Source organism: Zeus faber (assembly GCF_960531495.2).
Source record: "Zeus faber genome assembly, chromosome: 1".
In the NCBI taxonomy this organism is placed as follows: Eukaryota; Metazoa; Chordata; class Actinopteri; order Zeiformes; family Zeidae; genus Zeus; species Zeus faber.
The window spans coordinates 59,381,883-59,404,319 of NC_137193.1; the positions used below are offsets into that span (position 1 = coordinate 59,381,883).

At 44.2% G+C, this 22,437-nt stretch overlaps 1 protein-coding gene across 1 annotated transcript in view; it reads left to right on the plus strand.

The window, feature by feature from the left end:
* dennd1b (DENN/MADD domain containing 1B) overlaps positions 1 to 22,437 on the plus strand; it is a gene marked incomplete at its 3' end in the record, with an annotated part of 109,854 nt that overhangs the window by 79,731 nt on the left and 7,686 nt on the right. Inside the window, 7 exon segments of the mRNA XM_079997989.1 lie at positions 4,397 to 4,522; positions 7,942 to 8,043; positions 12,659 to 12,749; positions 13,810 to 13,850; positions 14,885 to 14,920; positions 16,485 to 16,541; positions 19,000 to 19,089. Coding sequence (XP_079854115.1) covers positions 4,397 to 4,522; positions 7,942 to 8,043; positions 12,659 to 12,749; positions 13,810 to 13,850; positions 14,885 to 14,920; positions 16,485 to 16,541; positions 19,000 to 19,089 — 543 coding nt within the window.

Sequence of the window (22,437 nt, forward strand, 5' to 3'; positions counted from 1 at the left end):
CTCTCGCAGGCAGCCATTGTCACCTGCGGCCGCATTATCTCAGGGCTCGTCGTTGCACCTGCTAATTATCATCTCCAGCTGGAGAGTTAAATGGAGATCTGTTCTATGTCCGACCTTTGACCCCGTGCTCTTTATGTGACGCACTTCAAACCCTCGTTTCGGGGTCTGGCCAGGGCCGGGCCTTAATGAGGCCCCCGTGTCCGCCCACTGCGGGCCGCTTGCCTCCATTGGACACCCTGCTTTCATCCGCTCCGACCATCCTCCCTTGATGTAAGTTGAAAAGATCACAGCTACTGGGAGAAAGACCTGTACTGGAAAAAGGCCTCGCTGCATAGATTATGAATATCATAACTCCACACCCCCACCACCGCCACCACCCATGGCGTCTCCCCCCCTCGACCGACCACCCCTCCTCGTATCATTTCTACAATGCTATAGTTTCTAATTGGACCCAATGGGGGAGTCTCTCCCTTTGATCTCATCGCTGCCGCGGTGACTTTACACTAAAAAATGTCACCGCCAAATAGGGTTATCACCTGTAGAGCTCTGGCCTTCCTCTGATGCCTTTACACGTCTCGTTAGCTTCACTCAAAAGCGTAATAGTTAATTAGTGCCACCGAGCCATTACCGCCGAGGCACGCCCCGTTTACGTAGCGCCGGATTCAAACCCCAATTACCAAAAAGTTATTGTGTTTTGGGTTTACCCCCGAAATTGCTCCCCGGTATCTGCAGCACAACACAAGCTTACTCTGTATTTATTTAATCGGCCTGTTAATTACCACTCACGACTCCAAAGATGATTTTCTTTTCTTTCTTCTTTCTATCTATCTATCTATCCATCTATCCATCTATCCATCTATCCATCTATCCATCTATCCATCTATCCATCTATCTATCTATCTATCTATCTATCTATCTATCTATCTATCTATCTATCTATCTATCTATCTATCTATCTATCTATCTATCTTTCTTTCCTTTTTATTTATTCAACGGGCCTGTTAAGTACCACACACGACTCCAAAGATGAATTTTCTTTCTTTCTTTCTTTCTTTCGTTGTTTCTTTTTTCTTTCATTGTCTCTTTCTTTCTTTCTTTCTTTCTTTTTATTTATTTAACCTGCCTTAATTGCCACACGACTCCAAAGGTGAGTCGTGTTTCTTTTTCTTTCTTTCTTTCTTTCTTTCTTTCTTTCTTTCTTTCTTTCTTTTTTCTTTCTTTCATTGTCTTTCTTTTGTCTTTATTTATTTAACTGGCCTGTTAATTTGTTAATTACCACACACACACAACTCCAAAGATGAGTTGTGTGTTTCTTTCTTTCTTTCTTTCTTTCTTTCTTTCTTTCTTTCTTTCTTTCATTGTCTCTCTCTATCTTTGTTTGTTTGTTTGTTTGTTTCTTTCTTTTTTATTTATTGAACCTGCCTGTTAATTACCACCTATGACTCCAAAGGTGAGTCATGTTTATTTTTCTTTCTTTCTTTCTTTCTTTCTTTTTTCTTTTTTCTTTCTTTCATTGTCTCCTTCTGTCTTTCGTTTTTATTTATTTAACCGGCCTGTTTAATACCACACACGACTCCAAAGATGAGTCGTGTGTCTTTTTCTTTTTCTCTCTTTCATTCTTTCTTTCTTTCTTTCTTTGTCTCTCTCTATCTTTGTTTGTTTGTTTGTTTCTTTCTTTCTTTTTTATTTATTGAACCTGCCTGTTAATTACCACCTATGACTCCAAAGGTGAGTCATGTTTATTTTTCTTTCTTTCTTTCTTTCTTTCTTTCTTTCTTTCTTTCTTTCTTTTTTCTTTCTTTCATTGTCTCCTTCTGTCTTTCGTTTTTATTTATTTAACCGGCCTGTTTAATACCACACACGACTCCAAAGATGAGTCGTGTGTCTTTTTCTTTTTCTCTCTTTCATTCTTTCTTTGTCTCTTTCTTTATTTCGTTGTCGCTTTCTTTTTTTTAAATTTATTTAACTGCCCTGTTAATTACCACACACACAACTCCAAAGATCAGTCCTGTGTTTTTTTAATTTCTTTTTCTTTATTTCTATCTTTCTTTCTTTCTTTCTTTCGTTGTCCCTTTCTTTTTTCATTGTCTCTTTCTTTCTTTCTTTCTTTCTTTCTTTTTATTTATTTAATCTGCCTGTTAATTACCACACATGACTCCAAAGGTGAGTCGTGTTTATTTTTCTTTCTTTCTTTCTTTCATTCTTTTTTCTTTCTTTCATTGTCTAATTTTGTCTTTCATTTTTATTTATATAACTGACCTGTTAATTACCACACACACAACTCCAAAGATAAGTCGTGTTTTTTTATTTCTTTTTCTTTCTTTCTTTCTTTCTTTCTTTCTTTCTTTCTTCCTTATCCATAGCCCATTTCATACTCTCAAATGAACGCACAACTTTGAACTTGCCGCTTTTTTTTTTTCACCCAATTTCTTTCCTCTTCGCATTGGGGAAACAAAGCACGGGCGATTGTAGCCCTGTCTCATTAAAAAGTGCCACCACAGCGCTCCTCTCCCGTTCAAAGCCTGGTGCACAGAACAGTGCGTGGCAGAGTAAACTCAGCTATCCCCTCTCCGCTGTCAGTCTTTGGGGTATGCCTCCCCCACTTAGACTGACATGCTGTTTGCTTTGATTCTCCCCGAAAAAAAGGCTGTTTAATGATTTGCAAGGATGGGGGGGGCAGAAGAATCCAGTGGAAAATGCACATAAACATGAAATATTAATTTCAGAAATGGCTTTACATAAACATAAAAGCATTTAGCACAATGAGTAAAATATGGAGATGACACTTGTTAATTTAACCGCGATAAACTTTCTGTTTGATGCCTGGGAGCATTTGCAATGGCAGCGCAGGGACACGGTGGAGAGTGAGCGAGCCCAGGGGAGAGGGTATCGGCGCTGTTCGTTTTGTCTCTGTCCCAGTTTAAGGCTGCCATTCTTTCTCTTTCACGCTCTCTTCTTTCTATCTCTCTCTCTCTCTCTCTCTCTCTCTCTCTCTCTCTCTCTCTCTCTCTCTCTCTCTCTCTCTCTCTTTTAGCCTGTCCTCTGAATCACACTTTGCTTCTCCTCCCTTAAGTTATTTTTTTTCTTCTTCCGGCTTGGCTAAGAGCAACCACCAGAACCTGGTTTACTCTTAACGCCGCAGCAAAGTGCACAACTATATTTGTTCCTTCTCTCAAGATCTGACCATGACAATGTATTATTATTATTATTATTATTATTATTATTATTATTATTATCCAATATTATTGATAAACCTGGGGGGGGGTCCTCTGGTCCTCAAGCTGTTTCTGCTTTCTGTTTCCTCCCTCTATCCTCTTCCCATTGCTTCTAATACTGGTCACAATCATTAACCCAATATAGTAAATCAGGGTTTTTCGGGAACAGTATGATAACTGACACCTGTAGACACTGAGTAGCTCAAAACGAGGTATTAAAATGAGAGACTGCTGGCTTCTATTGCCCAGATGCTGAGCTGGGCTGGAAAGGCACAAACTAAAAGTGAGGATTTATTAATCGGCTTAATGGCCCCCAGATCGGCCCCCGGATCGGCCCACTGCGATGCGGCAGGAGGCTGCTGGACGATACACAGCTGGGAGACCCAGCCACACGGACAGGCCTCCTGTCCAACCAAACAATCACAAACCCCGTCTCTTTCTCTCATTCTCTTTTCCCTCCCTGTCTCCTCCTGAACCACGAGAGCAGGTGACAAGAAACCTCTTGACAACTTCCTTCCCAGACTCCCCGGGGCCCGCCGGCCCAGGGTAAATCCTTTGTCATCATCCTAAAAAAGCAAGCTGAGGCCTGCTGCTCCAGCGGCTCTCGCCTGGAGTTCTCCGAGTGGGCGCCCGAGGGGGGAGGAGGGAGGGAGGGATGGGCGGTGGTGGAGAAATAATTAAAGACATTTTATGTCAAGAGTCCCTTTTCTAGACGGAGCCACAGAGAGCCCAGGAGGGACGTAGGGGGGACGGAGGGGGGCGACAAACTGAGGGAGAAGTAGCCGAAAGGTGATTGAGGGAACTGGTGGCATAGTGGAAAGGGAGAGAGGGGGAGGGGTGGAGAAATGGAGAGCAAGGATGAGATTTTCTATTTCCTCCACCCCCCCTTCCTCCCTCAATTAGTGGAGAAGCAGGTGCATGGCGCGGCACAACAGATAAGCTCTGAGGAGAGGCTGGAGTTCTCCAGTTCTCTTTCTTTCTTTTCCTATTTTTTTGGCGATGACCCGCAAATGTGATACTTCACACCCAGAATGGGCTTACCAGTTTCCTCCACCAATTTTAGAGGTGATAATTTAACTTTTACCCCCTCTCTCTCCCTCCAACCCTCCTGCTGTCCCCGTCGCTCTCTGTCTCTCTCTGTCTCTCTCTTTCTTTCACTCTCTCTCTCTCTCTCTCTCCAGGTGTCCTCCCTGAAGAGCAAGCTGAAGAAACAGTCCACGGCGACGGGGAGCGGCGTGGCCAGGGCCTTCCTGCGAGCGCAGGCCGCCCTCTTTGGGTCGTACCGCGACGCCCTGCGATACAAGCCCGTAAGACTCCCACGGCGCCCAGGAGCCCTCTCTGATTTCATCACTTTTGGACGCACCTTCAGGGTCACATCGACTTACTCAGTATTTGTAAATAAGATAAGACATCCCCAGAGTGAAATTCAGGCGTTAACAGCAGTAGAAGTTGACAGAACAGTCCAAAATAGAGCTAGAAATAAATAAGAGATAAAAATAAACAAGAAATAACACATGTGTACACATAATCAGAAGTTGACAGGGAGTGGCACAGCGACGCTGACTATGGTGACCTGTGAGCCCAATATGTGCCAGTGGCATATGTTATGTTACCCTCGGCGCTGTCTTCGTCATCGTCATTGTCATGAGGTAGCAGCTCTCAGGAGCGTTCCCAGTCACCCAGCAAAGCCTTTAACCCGGGGAAATTTTTTAACTTTGGGAAGCCCCTCCAGGAAATCACAACTTTGCCATTGGAATTATTCATGCAAATTCAACCAATTAAATAGCTAAATTAACAGATCGCTTCAACTTGTCCCCCCTTCCCTGAGAAAACGGCCTACGTCTCTGGCAGTGGTGCTTCATTTATTTGGAATTTAAAGTTTATTTTATAGATTACCGGGACCCAAGCGAAAGCAAAGTATTTTCTATCTTTGGGCCCATGGTTTCTAAACGTTTCTAAAATAAAAAAAGGTGGCTAGTAAAATATTTCCAGTTGTTTAACAGTGCGTATTTTAATAGGAGATGATTTTGTTTGTTCAATCCCCTCAATTTTACTGCACAAAAAAATCCCACAAAGCTTTGCTCATCGCATCGAAAGATTTCAGAAAAGATACAATGGCACAAAAACTGTTCAGTATAATGTAATATGTTGAAAGTACGACTTCTAGCCACATTGTTAAATATCTACAGTGTGTGTATGTATAAATTGTGTTGTGATCCATGTCCAGTTATTTGGTTCAGCACTGTAAAAGATTTGGATATCGGTCGACGTTTCACTTTCAGCCGAGGAGTTTTGGACGCCAGGTAAACGCTGTGTTTTCGGTCGGCGGTGTGCGCCGCGGAGGTGGGCCTGTCCCCCATAGTAGAACGTCAAAGGAGCTGGAAGGAGCCCGGACGTCGACTTTGAAGATCCGTTTTAGCCACCAGTGGTGTTTTTTTCTTACTCTACCCCCACCTAAACATATCTGTTCTCTGGCTCTTTCTGCTTATCAAGTCTTAAGTCAGTGCCAAGCAAACTACAGCATGTCCTGTTTGTCAAAGAGCGAAGCCTTTGTTCCTCTTGCTTTGAGATTAATTGGACTGTGTGGACTCCCGGAGTGGAGACGCTACATTATTGATGCTGTCTCTCTCTTTTCTCGCTATACACGGCGTAAACGCGAACAAACCGGCTCCCCTCAGACGCGTGCACTCAAAGGGGGTGTACGGGGTGTATATTTTTCCTCTCTTCCCAGTTTACACACCTGTGTGCAGGATATTTATTTTTGCCTTTCAAGTCCTCAAACCCAAACCCTGGTGCACACGCACGGACCTTCCCGGACAAAAATGCCCCGCACGTCGAGGCTTTCCAGACCCTCGCGCTGGCAGAATGTGTTCGGAGTGCAAGGAAAAAGCCTTGAAACGCGCCTGCTTGAGTGAGGAGCTGCGGGGGGGGGTGATTTCACAGACACGTGTTCCTCGACAGAAGGGGGGGTGGGGACGCACAGGCCGGAGCCCCGCTGAGTTGTAAATGAAACAATACAGGGGAATGATAATGAGTCAAAAAAAGGCAAACAGCTGATTAGAACAGAATTATATAGGTCATCAATTTCATCTGGCGTTGATTCCCCCCCGCCGCTTCTCACCCTCTCGGAGCGAGCGAAACTGACATGTCTGGCAGGTGAACCTGGAATAACTTGGATTTGATTAATAAAAGAAAAAAGTATTACTTGAAGCTGTGTTTTTCACACGCCCGCCGCATCCGGGTGTAGACGGGTGATGACTCATTTTAAGGGAGCGGTCGTCGATCTCCTGAGAATGATGGAAGAAAGAAAGAAAATGTTTTCTGGAGTCGGGGCTTGTGACCGCTGTTGTCACTTTGAAGCCCTCCTTCCCGCCTGCTTCTAAGCCTGTTTCATTGAATGGACTTATAAACAGCTTTGCAAACAGCATTTTGTTATGCTTAACTTAACCCTGCCCAGGCCCGTATGACTTCCTGGCTTCCTTGCACTGATTCCCAACCATTTTCGTATCAAGGCCTCATTTGATGAGGTTTTGTATCTGGGACCCCAGTCTGAGAAGATTATTTATTTTTGGGTATGATCTAGTCCAAACTTCTGTCTGTAGTAAGGGAGGTAACAGTGAAACGGTGATCATAACAGTCTGCTATGTCATTATATAATGGACGAGTTGAACTATTAATCGTTTTGCTGTGGACCCCTGGAACCTCTCGAAGGACCTCCCTGAGGTCCCTGCACCTCATGTTGGGAACCTCACCACTGAGAGTGTATATTTTCTCCGATGCATCTGTCTCTCTGAGTCTGAAATAACCTTTTTTTATCTTTGCTCATGTGATGGCGGGGCCTTTCTTGAACGTGATTTGAAACTTATTATAAGTAGAAGTCATCCACGGTCCCCAGTTTACTGTAATTCAACGCCAAGACGACATGGAGATGACCCAAACCGAAGCCGCTTTCAACTTTGTTTCCGTGAAAGAAACCTCCCTTTAGAACTTCAAGTGATGTAAGTGGAGCAGCGTTCTTGTGATGTAATTTGGGCCAGTGGCATTATCCACCCGGCCCTGAAACTGGGCTAGTCCCTTGTGTTGTCAACTATTGTTTTTTTTTTTTGTTTTTTTTTCTTCCGTGTCCCACTGTGCCCGTAGCCTCCAACAGACAAAGCACATTGTTCTTCTGCGGAGGAATTTAGAGCATTTCCTGAAATGGGTGAGAATTATGTTAATTATGAGAAGAAAGCGCGCCGGGTAATGACCATGGGGCTGTGTGCGATTGGGCCCGCAGTGCTTCTCTTGTCATCCTCTGCATCTATAGCTCACAGGCCGAGAGCCATGATGTAAGAAATAGTAATAATGTGTTGAGGCGGAGCGCTGTGAAGTTTACTTGTTCACTGTCTTCTCAAGAGAGGGGGGCTGGGCGGCCCCACCCGGTAAAGAGGCAAAAAAGGGACCTGTGATATCTAAAAGGCATGCTTTTGTTTCCTCTCTCTCTCTCTCCCTACCATCTCTTATAGGTTTCATTGTGTATCGACTTTTACAGTTCTAGTTCCACATTTTGCAACAAAGACATCGATGAACAATATACTGTATATATATCCATCCATACATACGTAACGGCCCATTCACATGTACATTCAGAATTTTGGCACCTTTAATTAAAATATATTAAGTGTATTTTATCCACTTAGTTTATAATTATTTCGTAAGTCCTCCATGCATTTTTTTTATCCCCCAGGGTGAGCCAATCACTTTCTGCGAGGAAAGCTTTGTGAACCATCGTTCAAGCACCATGAAGAACTTCCTGACCATGGCTGTCAACCTGCAGCTCTTCAAACAGGTACTGCCTGACCTTGTCCGTGTCTGTGTGTTTGTGCGCATTAGTCTGCGGGTCAATGTTGGTTTAGCTTTTACTTAAGTTTTGGCTCACATTTTGGATGGAAAATAAAACAAACAAATGGAAGTTGTCTCGACCAATTTTTCCGCGCTTAACAAATTCCACGCGGGCCTCAGCGATGGTTTGTTGACTTGAGGTTTGAAGGCTGGAACTGTGGGATTTATCTTATTTTTAACTTTTTCTTTTTTTTTTTTTTTTTTTTTTTAACCACCCAGGAACCACTCACTGTGGTGCACTTGTCCTAATTTTCCTTTTTTTTTTTTCGACGTGCTATTGCATTTGTTTGGTTTGGTCCGGCAGTCAAGGTGCTCTAATCTCAAGACGCTTCCTCTCACTCCTCAACTCTCGACGGTTCCTGAGAGTTTTCTGACCCGTGATAGCAGTGCGATCCCCTCTCTCCTTCTCTGTAGGGAGAGAGGGAGGGTGGGAGAGAGTGCGAGGGGGGGGGGGGGGGGGGAGGAGAGACCCTCAATCGGCCCTTTGTCTCGATTTTCCCAAGCAGAGCAGATAGTGGGGCGCGGTTCAAAGCGTCCTCCTGGCTCGCTCCTGTCGAAAGTGGTAGCATTGGGAAATGGGCCCTTATCTCCACCCTCTATGTCCCCCACTCCCTCACCCCCACCCCCCCCCCCCAACTCCTCCTCCTCAGCACTGGGGGAACTTACATAGGTTATCTCCTCCACTCCTCTGCCGGCTAAAGGGAAGGAGGCCAGCAGTCCGTCAGAGCATTACACTGGCCATGACCCCAATCCACAAACAAAAGCAAAAAAAAACCACACACTTTATGATTTTTTATTTTTTATTTTATTTTAAAAAGCGAGTTCCTCAGTAACTCTTTATGTGAACCCTTTAATTGCCATATATAACTTCTATATTTATACATTTTTAGTTATTGCTTTGCATACAATAGTTGAGGTTATTCTGATAGACAGATACGTTATTTATACCCAACAGGAAAATGTTCCCACAACACAATAGGCAAAATGATAATAGTAAACTGTACACATAAAATATGCCAATATACACTAAACCTAGTTATGAACAACAGATATAACCTACAAATAACAGAAAAACAATAAAATAAAAAATTATATAAATTAAATGGAAAAAAAAAACCTGAAAAGTGTCCAAAACGGAAATATACATTCCTGTACAATAACTTATGGAATAAACAGTGAAGCAGACGGATGAATGTACGAAAAACCTGACATTTAATATAACCAATAAACAGTAAACAAAGTGTTGGCAATACACCAAAACCAAAAATTGACAGTATTGTATATATTGTGTATGTACTGTGTATATATATATATATATATATATGAACAACACTTTAAATTCTGGCAGGTATGTCCACAAATAATGCACTATTTACATCAATACCAAATACTCTGTACTTACATAAGAGCTTGCCAATCTATTTGATAATGTATTATAAAGTATTTGAACAGGCATGGAGTTTTTCATTGCCAGCAGAACGTCTATATTTCATGCTGACATTTTGGTCCAGAGATCCACCTCTCGGCCAAAGTCATACTCATATTTGTTGCCTCCCTGGCAGGAACACTTAAACATTTTAATAGTTCTAGTGTTATTCTTCAAAAAGACTTAATCCCTTGCCAGCTGAGCTGTAGCAAACCGGGCCAGTTTTGGTAAAGAAAACACAAGAGTAGATAAGCCGTTGCTCATCTCTGATCTGATATAATCGACCGTTTCATTTGAATACATTGTCCAATGAGAGATTCACTCCAACAGATGAATCTCTGAAGTCTGAGTGTACAAGTCCGACATTGAACCCATGTGTACGTGCGCACTTTTTTTTTTTTTTCCTCCTCCCTCTCCTCCCAAACCTTCACTACGCTCTATTGGCTACTAGTGTGTAGTCCAGCAGAGCGTCTCTGTGTGAGGGGGAGGCAGCGGCCCAAAGAATGCAGGGGAAGGGCTTGTCAACATTAACCTGCTTCCTATCAAACACCCTCCACTCTTTCACACATGCACACACACACACCGGCTCACACTCGCGCACGCACGCTCTTGCGCGCTCTTATGTTTGTGCTTGTTGCTCTCGCGGCCTCGCTAACGCCGTGGTTCTGGATTCCTGTCAGACTCCTTATCGAGCCTCACGTTGAGGTTCAGCCGTTTAAACCACAAAATGTTGACATTTTTAGTTTTCTGCTCCATGTTCTTTTGCAGCCACTGTTAAGATCTGCATGCCTTTTAAAACACAGACTTATAATTAACAATATACAATACAATAGTACTTTAATGGCATTTGAACTATATAGCAGTGCATTATGGATTATCATTTTCTGGGATGCAAGTTTCTTGGATGCCAGTTATCTTATCTTGAATTGTGACATTGCAGAAGCACAAACAACTTCATTCATTTTAAATCAACATGATGAATATTATAAGCAAATGATGTTTGTTGTTCAAATGGCCACTGTCATTATGACCTCAGAAAAAAAGTTTAAATAACTGATTTGTTTATAAAGAAAAAAAAATACAAAAAGGGGTTTGAAATGTGGTTTTAAACGTGTGTCCACACATGCTTGTCTGTCTTTTATTTATTTTATTTTGTGTGTGTGTGTGTGTGTGTGTGTGTGTGTGTGTGTGTGTGTGTGTGTGTGTGTGTGTGTGTGTGTGTGTGTGTGTGTGTGTGTGTGTGTGTGTGTGTGTGTGTGTGTGTATGTATAAATATATATATAAATATAATTTAGTCTCCTTTTCATTGTCTGATTTCAATTTCTATTTGAATCACTTGTTTTCGACCTTCAATGTGTTATTCCTTAGCGGCCCTCCAAAACAAAGGATATGGCTGTGTGTGTGTCTGTGTGTGTGTGTGTGTGTGTGTGTGGGGGGTGTGGGGGTGTGGTGTGTGGGGGGGTTGTTTGTGCATTTGGTATCTTTGGGATCACATAGTCTGGTCCTTGAGTAATATCTAATTAAGGAGCAAGTTGAGGAAGGTAATCTGGGGAGGGAGCGGTGGCTGAGGAAGGCGGGGCGGTCGAAGGGTGGGGGTGGGGGTGGGGGAGTAAGCGGAGGCTTTGGCAAGGTGATGATTTGGGTTGATTATCTGCACTAATTGGGCCGGCTAAGCAGCGGAGCAATGGCTGGAACTTCCAGTCTCACCTCTCATTAAAAAGATCTAATGATGGAGTCCCTTACCCCACCCTCCTGACCAGAGCAGAGGAGAAGAAGGTGGTGCTGGTGGTGTCGGAAGCTAGTTAGCCTCATCTCCCGCGGGACCCCCGCACCCACTCACCAACCATGACAGTTACACTGTGGACACACTTACAGTCACAGGAGTTGGAGCAACGTAATTATCTCCACCCAAAAAAAATGTTAATAGACATGTAATATATGTTAATAATGAATGTAATGTCAATGTATAGTTATTTTAGCTTATTTTCATTTTCAAAGACGTCCCTTGAAGAGGGTTTGAAAGGTCGAAGGTGACCGCTTGGATACGTTGCTGATCACAGCAGAGTTTTTGTAAGAAAATGCTTTGTAGATGAGACAAAGACTCTTTTAAAACAATGTGACATGAACCCGATGTGAAGTCAACGTGGAAGGAATTAGCTCATTGAAAACAGAGCGGCCGTAAGAACGACTCTTTGAGGAAGGGGGGGGGGGGGGGGGCAAAGGACAACAACCTCTCCTTCATAGCAACTTGCTTCAACTTGTTTGAAATTATATCAATATATTAATGCGGCGGAGTCTTGACGTCCGGGTGGCCGGGATCACCGGAGGGGTAGTGGGAGCGGCTTGGGAAACGGGCCCTGGGGCTCCTTACCTTGTGCCCAGACCAAGAACATGACGACAACAATCAGATTCCCTTTGATGTGTTTATAACTTCCAGGGACATTGTTTGTTTTCCCTTCCCCGTTCCCACTCTTCCTCACTCATTTGGTCAGAGATGATTTAAAAGAGAAAAAAAAAAATCTCTATAGGTTTATTTATTTTGTTTTTATTTTCTAAATTCGGTAATGTCTAAGGAACGCTGTTATTTTTACCGTTTGTCATCCCAGAAGTGTGTGTGTGTGTGTGTGTGTGTGTGTGTGTGTGTGTGTGTGTGTGTGTGTGTGTGTGTGTGTGTGTGTGTGTGTGTGTGTGTGTGTGTGTGTGTGTGTGTGTGTGTGTGTGTGTGTGTGTGTGTGTGTGTGGGGTTGCTTTTGTACATGTTTTCCATCCTTTTCTGTACGTATGCCAGGGAGACCGTGTAGCTGTCTGGGTTATTAGGCCCATATTTATGAGATGGGTTTTTTTTTACGCGCTCCATGTGACAAAGGGGAGGAAATGAAACTTCCCCACGTCTCAGACGGCACGCAGCATTTAGTCTGCCGCTCTAATCCCTCAGCTGCTCCACATTACCAAATCCCTATTACCTGGAAGCAGCCTAATCTAGGGCTCTAGCCTCCGCTAGATACCGCTAATGTCACTCTAGTGTGTGTGTGTGTGTGTGTGTGTGTGTGTGTGTGTGTGTGTGTGTGTGTGTCGTTTTTTTCTTTCCACTTCCACCGTCGCCCTTTTATAAGTGTGTCGCAATTTATGGTTGCAGTTCATCGACGGGCGTCTGGCCAAATTGAACGCAGGCCGCGGCTTCACCGACGTGTTCGAGGAGGAGATCACCGAGGGGGGTTTCTGCGGAAGTGAGTGTCTGTCCATCGCTCACTGCAACCACTCGAGTTTCGAGCCCCGTTTTTGGCGCATCGCACCACCACGCCATTGGACATGCTGCAAGCTTCTGTGATAAAATATAAAGGCAAAAATCCTATTAAATATAGTGCAAAACAGTAAATTCCAAATTAGAAATTTGCAAAGCTAATGTCAAAAATATTAAATTCAATCAAGATTCAATCTAGGGAATCTCAACAAAACATGATTTTTTTTCAAGATATTAAGCAATGTATATCTGTTGTTATGACATGTTAATATGCAAAGGCATTTCTTAAATACCCTAGAAATGTCTTGATCATGTTACAATGAAAACGCAATTTTTTGTGGGGACACTAGTTAGCATAAAATATTCCGGATCGTTCCAAATATTACAGCCTTGAGCGTTTCTCACATCGGGAAATTTTATTGCTGGTTCCATTTCCGACCCTCTGTCATTTTTACGAGACGCCGAGGCCGTAAAGTCACTCGGATCAACATATTAATCCTGATCCTCAAAATAAGACTCTGTGCTCTCCTGGGTCACCGCCTTTCGTTATTACCGCCCTACCTGATTATTTACACGCCGTGTTTAAACAGGATCAGGATTGTGAATGAATAGCAGATCACTGAATGGGAGTCGTTTGGAAGGATCTCCAGGTTTCTATCCGCCCTGTTTTGGAAACGCTCTTCTCCATCCACGCTCGTATTTCAGTCTTTAGAGCGCTTTAACGGCTCTAATTTGTCACCTCAGCAGCAAGAAGCGTCGACTACAGCCCCTTTACCACGTGATAAATGACGCCGAGAGCATCTCCGGGCGTTCAGAGTTTGGCATCCACACGCACTCTATGCCGCCATCCTGTGTGTGTTTTGTTTTCGGAAGGCGTTATCGGCCTCGCCATCTAAAAAACGATAAATAACCTCGAAGCGTCGCAGAGGCTGTTGGGATATTGACATGGAACTCCGTCTCTACAACCAACGTGCAAATAAATATCCGGTCATCAGCTTGTGTTGTGCGTCACTTTTTTGTTTCTCAGTTTTTTTGCTTCCCAACAGGTAATTCGCGGTCTTATCAACAATGGATGCACACTGTGAAGGTATGTCGGGGGGGGGGGATAAATGTGCTCTGCCTTGTATTTTCCCCTTTTATTTTAATTCAGAGCAAGATTGACACAGCTCAGAATTTCAAGTCCTGGCGATGGGTGGAAAAGGGCTGAATGAACCCACAGATTTTGTGTGTGTGTGTGTGTGTGTGTTTGTGTGTGTGTGTGTGTGTGTGCGTGTGGGTGCGTGCAGCGCTGTGTGCGTGCAGGGCAGTGGAGACAGACTGTGGGTGGGGGTGGGTTGGGTGGGGGGCGTGAGACAGAAGCAGTTTTGACGTCCTCCGACATGACATGTTGATCTGGCAGCGAACACAGGCGTTAGTCTGCCGAACCGACCCCAAGAACATAGATCTCCATCCGTCTTCCTCTCCCTCGCTCTCCTCTCTGCTGTCTGTCTGTCCCCCCTCCTCTAATCTCGGCTTCGATTTTTCCCCCCCACCCCCCACCCCCCACTCACCCACCCACCATCCACCAACTGTGCCGTCAGCTGAGGTTGAATTAGTTCTCTAGAGTGCTCTTCAAAGGTTTGTTAAAGTTCACACTTCCTGACTGACAGGGATCTATAAGAGGGAGCCTTCACCTCCACCCTGCTCCCTCCCTCCCTCCCTCTGCCTCTCCCTCCATCCCTCTCTCTTCTCCTCCACAGACTCCTTCTCGGGATGCTGGCTGCCATTTACCCTGTTTAGCCATTTAGCTCCGTCTCCCTGACACCTCGTGGCCACGTTAAAGACCGAACATGGGGAGAAAGGGAGGGTGAGGAGGATAGAGCGAGGAAAGAAGGGGGAGAGAGAGGGAGGGAGACGTGCATGCTACCGCTCCGTGCACCGCGGTCTACACAACTCAGAGTAGAAGTCAATCACGCCGCCATCCCGTCCGTCACAGCATGAGGTTGATGCTAAATAAAGAGCAGTGTGGGATGATGGGAAAACAGCTTTGTGCTCCAGAGAGTTTTCTTCTTCGTTCCATAACGTGTGTCGTGGTTGTGGGTGAAATCACTGTAACTACGGTGTGTTGTTTGTGTGTTACAGAGGGGTGGTGCGCTCATCAACACAGCAGTGACCAAGGTAAGCATCCGAAGGTGTAGGGAACATTACAGGCCGTTACGGTGGACACAGGTTCGGCCTGATCCGGGACCAAATTACACTTTTTAATCTGGACCGACTGAAACCTCCTTTCTCAGTCGCGCTTTAAAATAGTCTGAGACTTGCCTCAAGTTTTGGTTTCGGAAATCAGATTTCCAGAAGGAAGAGTAGAGTTAATCCAGGTCCAAGGGAAGTCTTGAATCAAACCTGGCCAGAGGCAGGTTTATATTTGGATTAATGAATGTGGCCTCCAGGTCAACCTGGACAATAGAGGAACTGGATGAAGACCAACACCAAGTCCAGACTAGCCCTTCATTACCTTTAGAAGTAGTCTAGAGCTAATTCATCTGAAGTTAAGCAACATCTCAGAAAGGCGTTTTCAAATTCTGGATCCATTTAAGTAGGATTACCTTGGTCCTTAAATCCCGTCAGTGAAACCGCCCCCATGTGGTGGAGGAAGTTTAAACTTTGAGTGAGTTTGAAAATCCAGCTGTTTTGCACTGGTGGAAAGTAAAAGTATTGGTACCTACTGGAATTGTGCTTAACATTACTGGTGTTTAAAAAAAAAAATAATAATAATAAATACTGCTCTTAACTTTAAAAACTTAAACAGTTTTTTTTTGCTTTGTTTTGGAGAAAAGATCGCTCTGATGGGGCATGTGGCATTCCGCTGTGTGAGACAATCTCCGCGGGCACAGGGACGCACGTTCTCTGCTCCGCTCTGCGCCCAGTGATTTAAATCTTTTTTAATAAAGCAGTTTGATAATAAGTTGTCTGAAATACCACAAATGCTTTTATCGATTATTGTGTGAAAAATATAAAACAATCTTTGTGATTTCTGTTTATTAACTTGTTTAAAAAGGACATTACAACCTGTTGATCTTGTTTAGAATGTCTCACACTATGTCCTACAGTATGATCTCTGCAGACATTTTAAGTTAAACAAAGTCTTGAAGCTAGGTATTACCTTTTTTTTTTTTAAGTAGTCTGTCATAAATAACTTTTAATATAATTTAAGTGTGGGCTACAACTAATTGTTGAAATTGGTCAGTGGGACATGTTTGTACTGTATTGCATTACTTCTACGTATGACATGTATATTTGTTCTTTGTGTTTAAAACGTGTCTGGGTAGATAAGCAGATCAGACAGCAGCTCTGGGTTGCTGGTACAGTGTAGCCTCATACAAAACACATTTAAATTGATTGCACTCTTTGGGTGTGGCTCCGCGCGGCTGACGTGGCCAGCGGCGCTGCAACAGTGGATTAACAGTGGATTTAATAGGACACGTGCACTTACGGCACACTGCGCAATGCCCGTATGCTGCGCCGACGCGGCTGCTGCCCTTCTACCGTAAAAGTGGCAAAGTGGTTGACGTGGTGTAATGAAGATTTAAAAGTGAGATTACAGTACTTGACAGTACTGTACAGTACTTATAAAAGTACAAGGACACGAAAAAACAACTACATACAGTAACTTGAGAAGTGTTGTGTGTGTGCGTGCGTGCGTGCGCGCGCAACTGACTCTGTATCATTTCTTCATTCGCAGGCCAAGAGTCACACTAAGAGGCGTATCCGAAACATTAAGGGCAGACTCAAAGCAAGGGTAAGCACCTTTTACCACAGAGGCACACACGTGCGGCACAAATCTCGTCCTCCGCGGCACGTAGACGGACACACACGTCCTCATGGAAACAGACAGGGAAGCTGCTTTACATGGGAGTGTGTGATTCTGACGCGCCGGCTTTAAATGGCTTTTGAAACCTGCTTAGTGCTTTGTTCGCGAGCAGTACATCTTTAACCGACGCCCCTCTGGCTACGGCCTGTCATGTCACAGGTACCCCAGCTCACTCTCTCTCTCTCTCTCTCTCTCTCTCTCTCTCTCTCTCTCTCCTCCACCCTACCCCCTTTTTTTATTGTCTGCATATTTCATCAGCAGGCCTGTGATTTCCTCAAAGCTAATGTAATGAGGTGTATGTTTCCATAAGCGCTGATGGCTTTGATAAGGCGTCCTCGCAGTTTGATCTGCCAGCGTCAGACCCCGGGAAGAGAGAGTTGGGGGGGGGGGGGGCAGAACGGGGGAGTGTGACGGCACGCATTTGTAAATACACTCCGCAGCACCAATTGGGTGAACGAGCCCGTCGAAATTGCTATAAAAAAAAAAAAAAGTTGCGTCGGCCTCGGGAAAGAGGGTTCTGATCGACTTAACTTCTAACTCAAGCTCCCAAAGTTCCAGACAAAGATAATTTCTGGCAGTAGAAAATGACATGTTTTATACCGTGATGTTCTCCGTCTCCGAGGGCCCGCTCGTAGCTGCTTGTGGCTCTCGTTTAAATGTTTATTTTTTTGGGCCATCAGAAGGTAGAATGGTTTGAATTCCAGGGCTAAGAAAGAATGTTATAACTACCATTGTATAACTAACACTGTGCGACATTACAGATAAATAGAAAACCTAATATTCAGCCCTTATAATATGAATTTAATTCACAAGCGCTGCACACATCAAGCGAGCCGCCTGTTAATTACATCAAAGCCACTCATCAAAAGCTGTAATAATTCTGTATGTGTCGGAACAACCAGCGAGGGGACTGAACATTTTGTTAATTTATCAGTAATACCAATACAATAACTTATTACCAGTCTTAAAATATACATTTAATTTAGAAGCACAAGCTTAGTGCAGAGGTTCCCAACCAACGGGCTGCGGACCGTGTCGGGCCAGGAATTTTTTTCCTGTGGGTGCTCGACCTTCCCCGTAGGTGCTCGGGCCCCGAAGCACCCACAGGATCGGCGCTGCGGAGCTGCAGCTGAACCATACTTAACAATACGGTCTTAATTTGAGCATTACAATTTTTTATATATGATATAATGTAAAAAAATAAAAAAATAAAGCATAGAATGGGATTATAGAGGAATATCTGCAGCCCTAATAGGTTTTAAGGTTCATTTTGATGAAGCGCAGCTCCCTTTGTTTTAGTTTTTTTTCCTGTGACCAACTGACTAATGAAAACTTGGTCGACCTGGTTGACTTTCACACATGCACTGCAACCCTGAAATAATCTGAACATTACCCAGATGAGCTGTATAGGTGAGCGCAAATGCCTGAATCACTGTCATTGATCATTTACCAGACTTTACCCATCCAGCACCCTTGTACAAAGTCCAGGTAATGTCCAATTGAGCGGTATGTGTGAACAGAGCAGGTAATTGTCTGGATCATTCCTAGCGAGCGAGTGGGCGTGTCACGTACTGATGACCTCTCTATCATGCGCCAGTTATTTACCTTTGTGCGGATCTTCATGCACAGAGCGTAGCTGCTTCGTACTCTTTTCTGCTTCCGTTATTATTCCTTTCCACTCTCTTGTTTATATTGCGGATACGTCCAAATACATGTATCAACGCAAAAAAAAAACCCCAATTGGCAAGTCACCTCGTCCGCCACCTTGGGTGTGCTGTAAAACTGCAGCGTCATGTGTCATTGGGTCACATCCTGCCTCCTGCACGCTCTACCCAGGCTCTGCCGCTCATCCAAACCAAACTGATTATTTCCAGGTGGTGTAAACGCATCTGAAAAGGACAATGTCCATTTTTTTGCTTCATGTGTGAAAGGGTAAATCCCGACAAAGTCTCGATAATCAGGTCCGGACATTATCCGGACATTGTCCAGAGGGCATGTGTGAAAGCAGCTTAAGACTCTTCTCCTAGACTAATGTTTGGTCGACTATTTAGGGACAGCCCTAGAGATGACACTGTTGAATTTTTAGCATTATGCTTTACTATGTTATTACTATGTACATATTCTCTTTGAGTTGATTAGCATTGTCTTAATCACCCAAGACGCCGCAGAAGATGAGCAAACAATAACACATCGGCAAGAACATATGATATAATGCGGGAGACATAATATATAAAATTTCTTTGTTTCATATCTCCTCAATATACAGTATCTGAAATAAAACGACTTCCATTTTTGACGTTAAGTGTCTTATTCCAATCATTGTATTTTTTTATGTTTATAATTGGACAGTCTGGGTTTTTCACCTATCTCTCTCTCTTTCTGTCAGGAAGAGGAGGATGAGGGGACGGCATTCTGTGCCGGGTCTCCCACCAGCACCAAGAGTTTATCTCCACGGAGACTGCAGAAGATGAGACATGTAAGGCGCACGCACGCACGCACGCACACACACACACACACACACACACACACACACACACACACACCCACCCAACCACCCACCCACCCACCCATGCTCCATGGTCACTGGGAGCTTCGTCATTATCCAACAGACTTTTGGGACGGACACGGTCTTCTGTTCCTCTGCGGCGTCCACCTTTTCTCTTCAGTTGCTCTGCCCCACCACCCTTTCCTCTCTTCATCCCCCTTTTTTCCACCTCTCTTCTCTCTTGCTCTCTCCCTACTCCTCCCTTTCCACCACTCTTTCTCTCGTCACCTCCTTTAATTCCTCCTCACTTTATATTTCTCGTTCCTTCTGTTCCAGCAGCTCTCTCTCTCTCTCTCTCTCTCTCTCTCTCTCTCTCTCTCTCTCTCTCTCTCTGTTGTAGCAGCTTTTTTAGTTTGTCAGGGTGCCAGATATAATGATAGGCGTTTTTTTTTTCTTTCTTCTTCTTTTATTTTTCTTTTTCTTCTTCTCTGCCTCTGCCAGTGCCGTTCGTTTTGTACATACAGACATTTTCTTCCCCTCTGTAGTGCGGACAGTAGCTGCGGCTCGTCTGCTGGTCAGCGTTTCCTCTGAAGACGCTGCTTGTGCACCATAAGCGGATTGCGGGCTGTTTTTGCTGTAGTCGAGACTGTATACGATGTGAAAACACACACACGCGCCCGCGCACCAACACACATCAATAAACCCCATCTATAAAATAGAACACAGACATCTCCTCATAGACACGTGATGCGCCGTCTGTATTTCACAGGCAGATGCTGTACTTGTTAGTCTACAAAGTTTAGTTGTAGCTCATTTGAATAACAAATCTTGTAAATGTGGTAAACACGTGGTAATCCCGCCCGGAGTGTCGTAATGTTATACACGGGGTTCTTAGCAGGTCCTTGGCGTGCTTGAAGTGCTTGGGTTTAGTCAACAGAAATGTTAGTCCTGAAATACCTTGAAAATGGCCCCGTTTTGTGTTTGGGTGCGTGAAAATTCCTCAAAAAGACTGATAATTGAAAACCTGTGCTGTTCCCCCTGGTTTTGTTATTCAAATTGGAACGTAAGAAACATTTTCTTGAATCGCTTTTACGACAGTGTAATGCCAGGGAAATGTACATTTGATCCAGTATATTTGGAAAGACACTTATAATAGTAGATGACCATAAGATTAATAATATATATACTGTATATGTGTGTCTGTGTGTGTGTGTGTGTGTGTGTGTATATGTATATGTATTATATATATATATATATATATATATATATATATATATATATATATACATACAGCTCCGATACAGAGCCAATGATGAATATCGACAGTGTGTGAAATTCACTGATTATTGTGATAAATTCCTCCATATAGTCACGCTCCGCTCACATCCTGTCCACATAAATTTCATTCACCGGTGCCCACTCTGCTCTGAAACAAATAAATTTCGCTTGCACGGATGAGACACAAAGATGCGCGCATACACAGCACACACACACACACACACACACACACACACACACACACACACAGGGGCTTTATGGTCATGGTGCTGGGAGTGTGGCTCCCTCTAATTAGCGTTGTGTTTCCTGCGTGTGACGAGGCTGGAGAGTCATAGCCGAGTGAAAGGTGTCACGGCCGAGGAGAAGAACGCAATTAAGGATTTTCTAATGACCACCTCGGACACTTTCCCCCACCGACACACAATGCAACACACACAAATATGCACGTAATCATTAGGAACACAACCATCCGCACACACAACGATGATAAAAAAACACACACGCAGTGAGAGATTAACTGCAAGCATACAATTAACTCTACGCTCACGTGCACGAGCATGAAGCCCCACTCACCCCACTGTCGCTGCCGTTGATCCCTGTTCATTGCCATGGTAACAGGTCCCTGGAGACCGCTGGCGGTGGGGGCCACAGGACACAACATGGCATGGCATGTTTGTGTGTGTGTGTGTGTGTGTGTGTGTGTGTGTGTGTGTGTGTGTGTGTGTGTGTGTGTGTGTGTGTGTGTGTGTGTGTGTGTGTGTGTGTGTGTGTGTGTGTGTGTGTGTGTGTGTGTGTGTGTGTGTGTCATAGAAGGTGGTTATGGGTAAATGCTTTTCGTCACATTGTGCATCAGTTTGATTGCGTATCCCTGTGACAATTTTCATTTTTGTTTTTACTCCATCATGCATTTCCTCAACTTTTCCCCTCAGTCGGAAAGTGACTGGAAATGCATCACTTCGAGTTCCAACCTCCATCTGGTTTCATATCGCTGCACCCCAGAAACAGAAAACAGGTAGTCTGTGCATCCCAATGTTATATCCCTGATGGGCGGTGGTCGGGTCCTGGCGGTACTGTGTGTCCAGGTACCCCCACCCCCACTGTGGGCCTGCGTGGCAGATGGAGCCCCCCCTTCCCTCCACTCCACTCGGCCAGGGGGCTCCTTCCACCAGCTCTACATTTTAAAGACCCAAGAAGCCCCCTTCACCTGCTGGATAATTCATAAACGCTTTGTGTCGTCAGGAGGAGGGTGGAGGGGAAAAAAATTAGAATAGAGCAACTCTGACACCAAAATAAAAGCGGCATTCCATTCCGCCCTGTGAAATTTAGATTTAAAAATAACTTTATAGTTTTCCCCTCTAATGTACTGTACGTTTTCCCGGTCCGTGCCTCGGTCTCGGTGTTTGGGTGGAAAGTGGCACGCCCAACAACATTTTTCTCCGTGATTAATCAGAGGGAAGTGGAATTAAATGAGCGTTTCTCTCACACGGACTCCTTCTTCTTTTAATGCATCGTGCTTTGTTGATCAGGAATCCAGGAGGATTTCTTTTTATTTTTTTTATTTTTTCCTTCTTCGTGTGACTTGCGGCAAGAAGAAACAGAAAGACGATTGTTTTATGCCGAGCGTGTTATCACACAAGTTGTGTGAACATGTGTGATGTTGAAAGGGGGAGGGGGGATTGTGGCGGGGAGTCGCTGAGAACAGGTTTTTCGTTTTTTACTACCTGTTTACAGTAGCAGATATATTTTGGAATTTTGACCCAGGTCTCTTGGGTTTGTGAGGACGGCACTTGAGCGACTACATGAAAAAATCATACTGTTAGGATGTGAGCTCGTGTGTGTGTGTGTGGTGGAACATCTGACTATTTACTGTAGGTGTTCATGGCTCATGAACACACAGCACGCTGTACACATGGCTTGTGATGTGTACGTCCACACAGTGAGGATGGGAGATGGAAAAACTGACAAATGTGTGTGTGTGTGTGTGTGTGTGTGTGTGTTAGTGACAAAGTGTGTGTCTGTTTGTGTGTGTGTGTGTACAAATGTAATACATAGTTTTCAGGT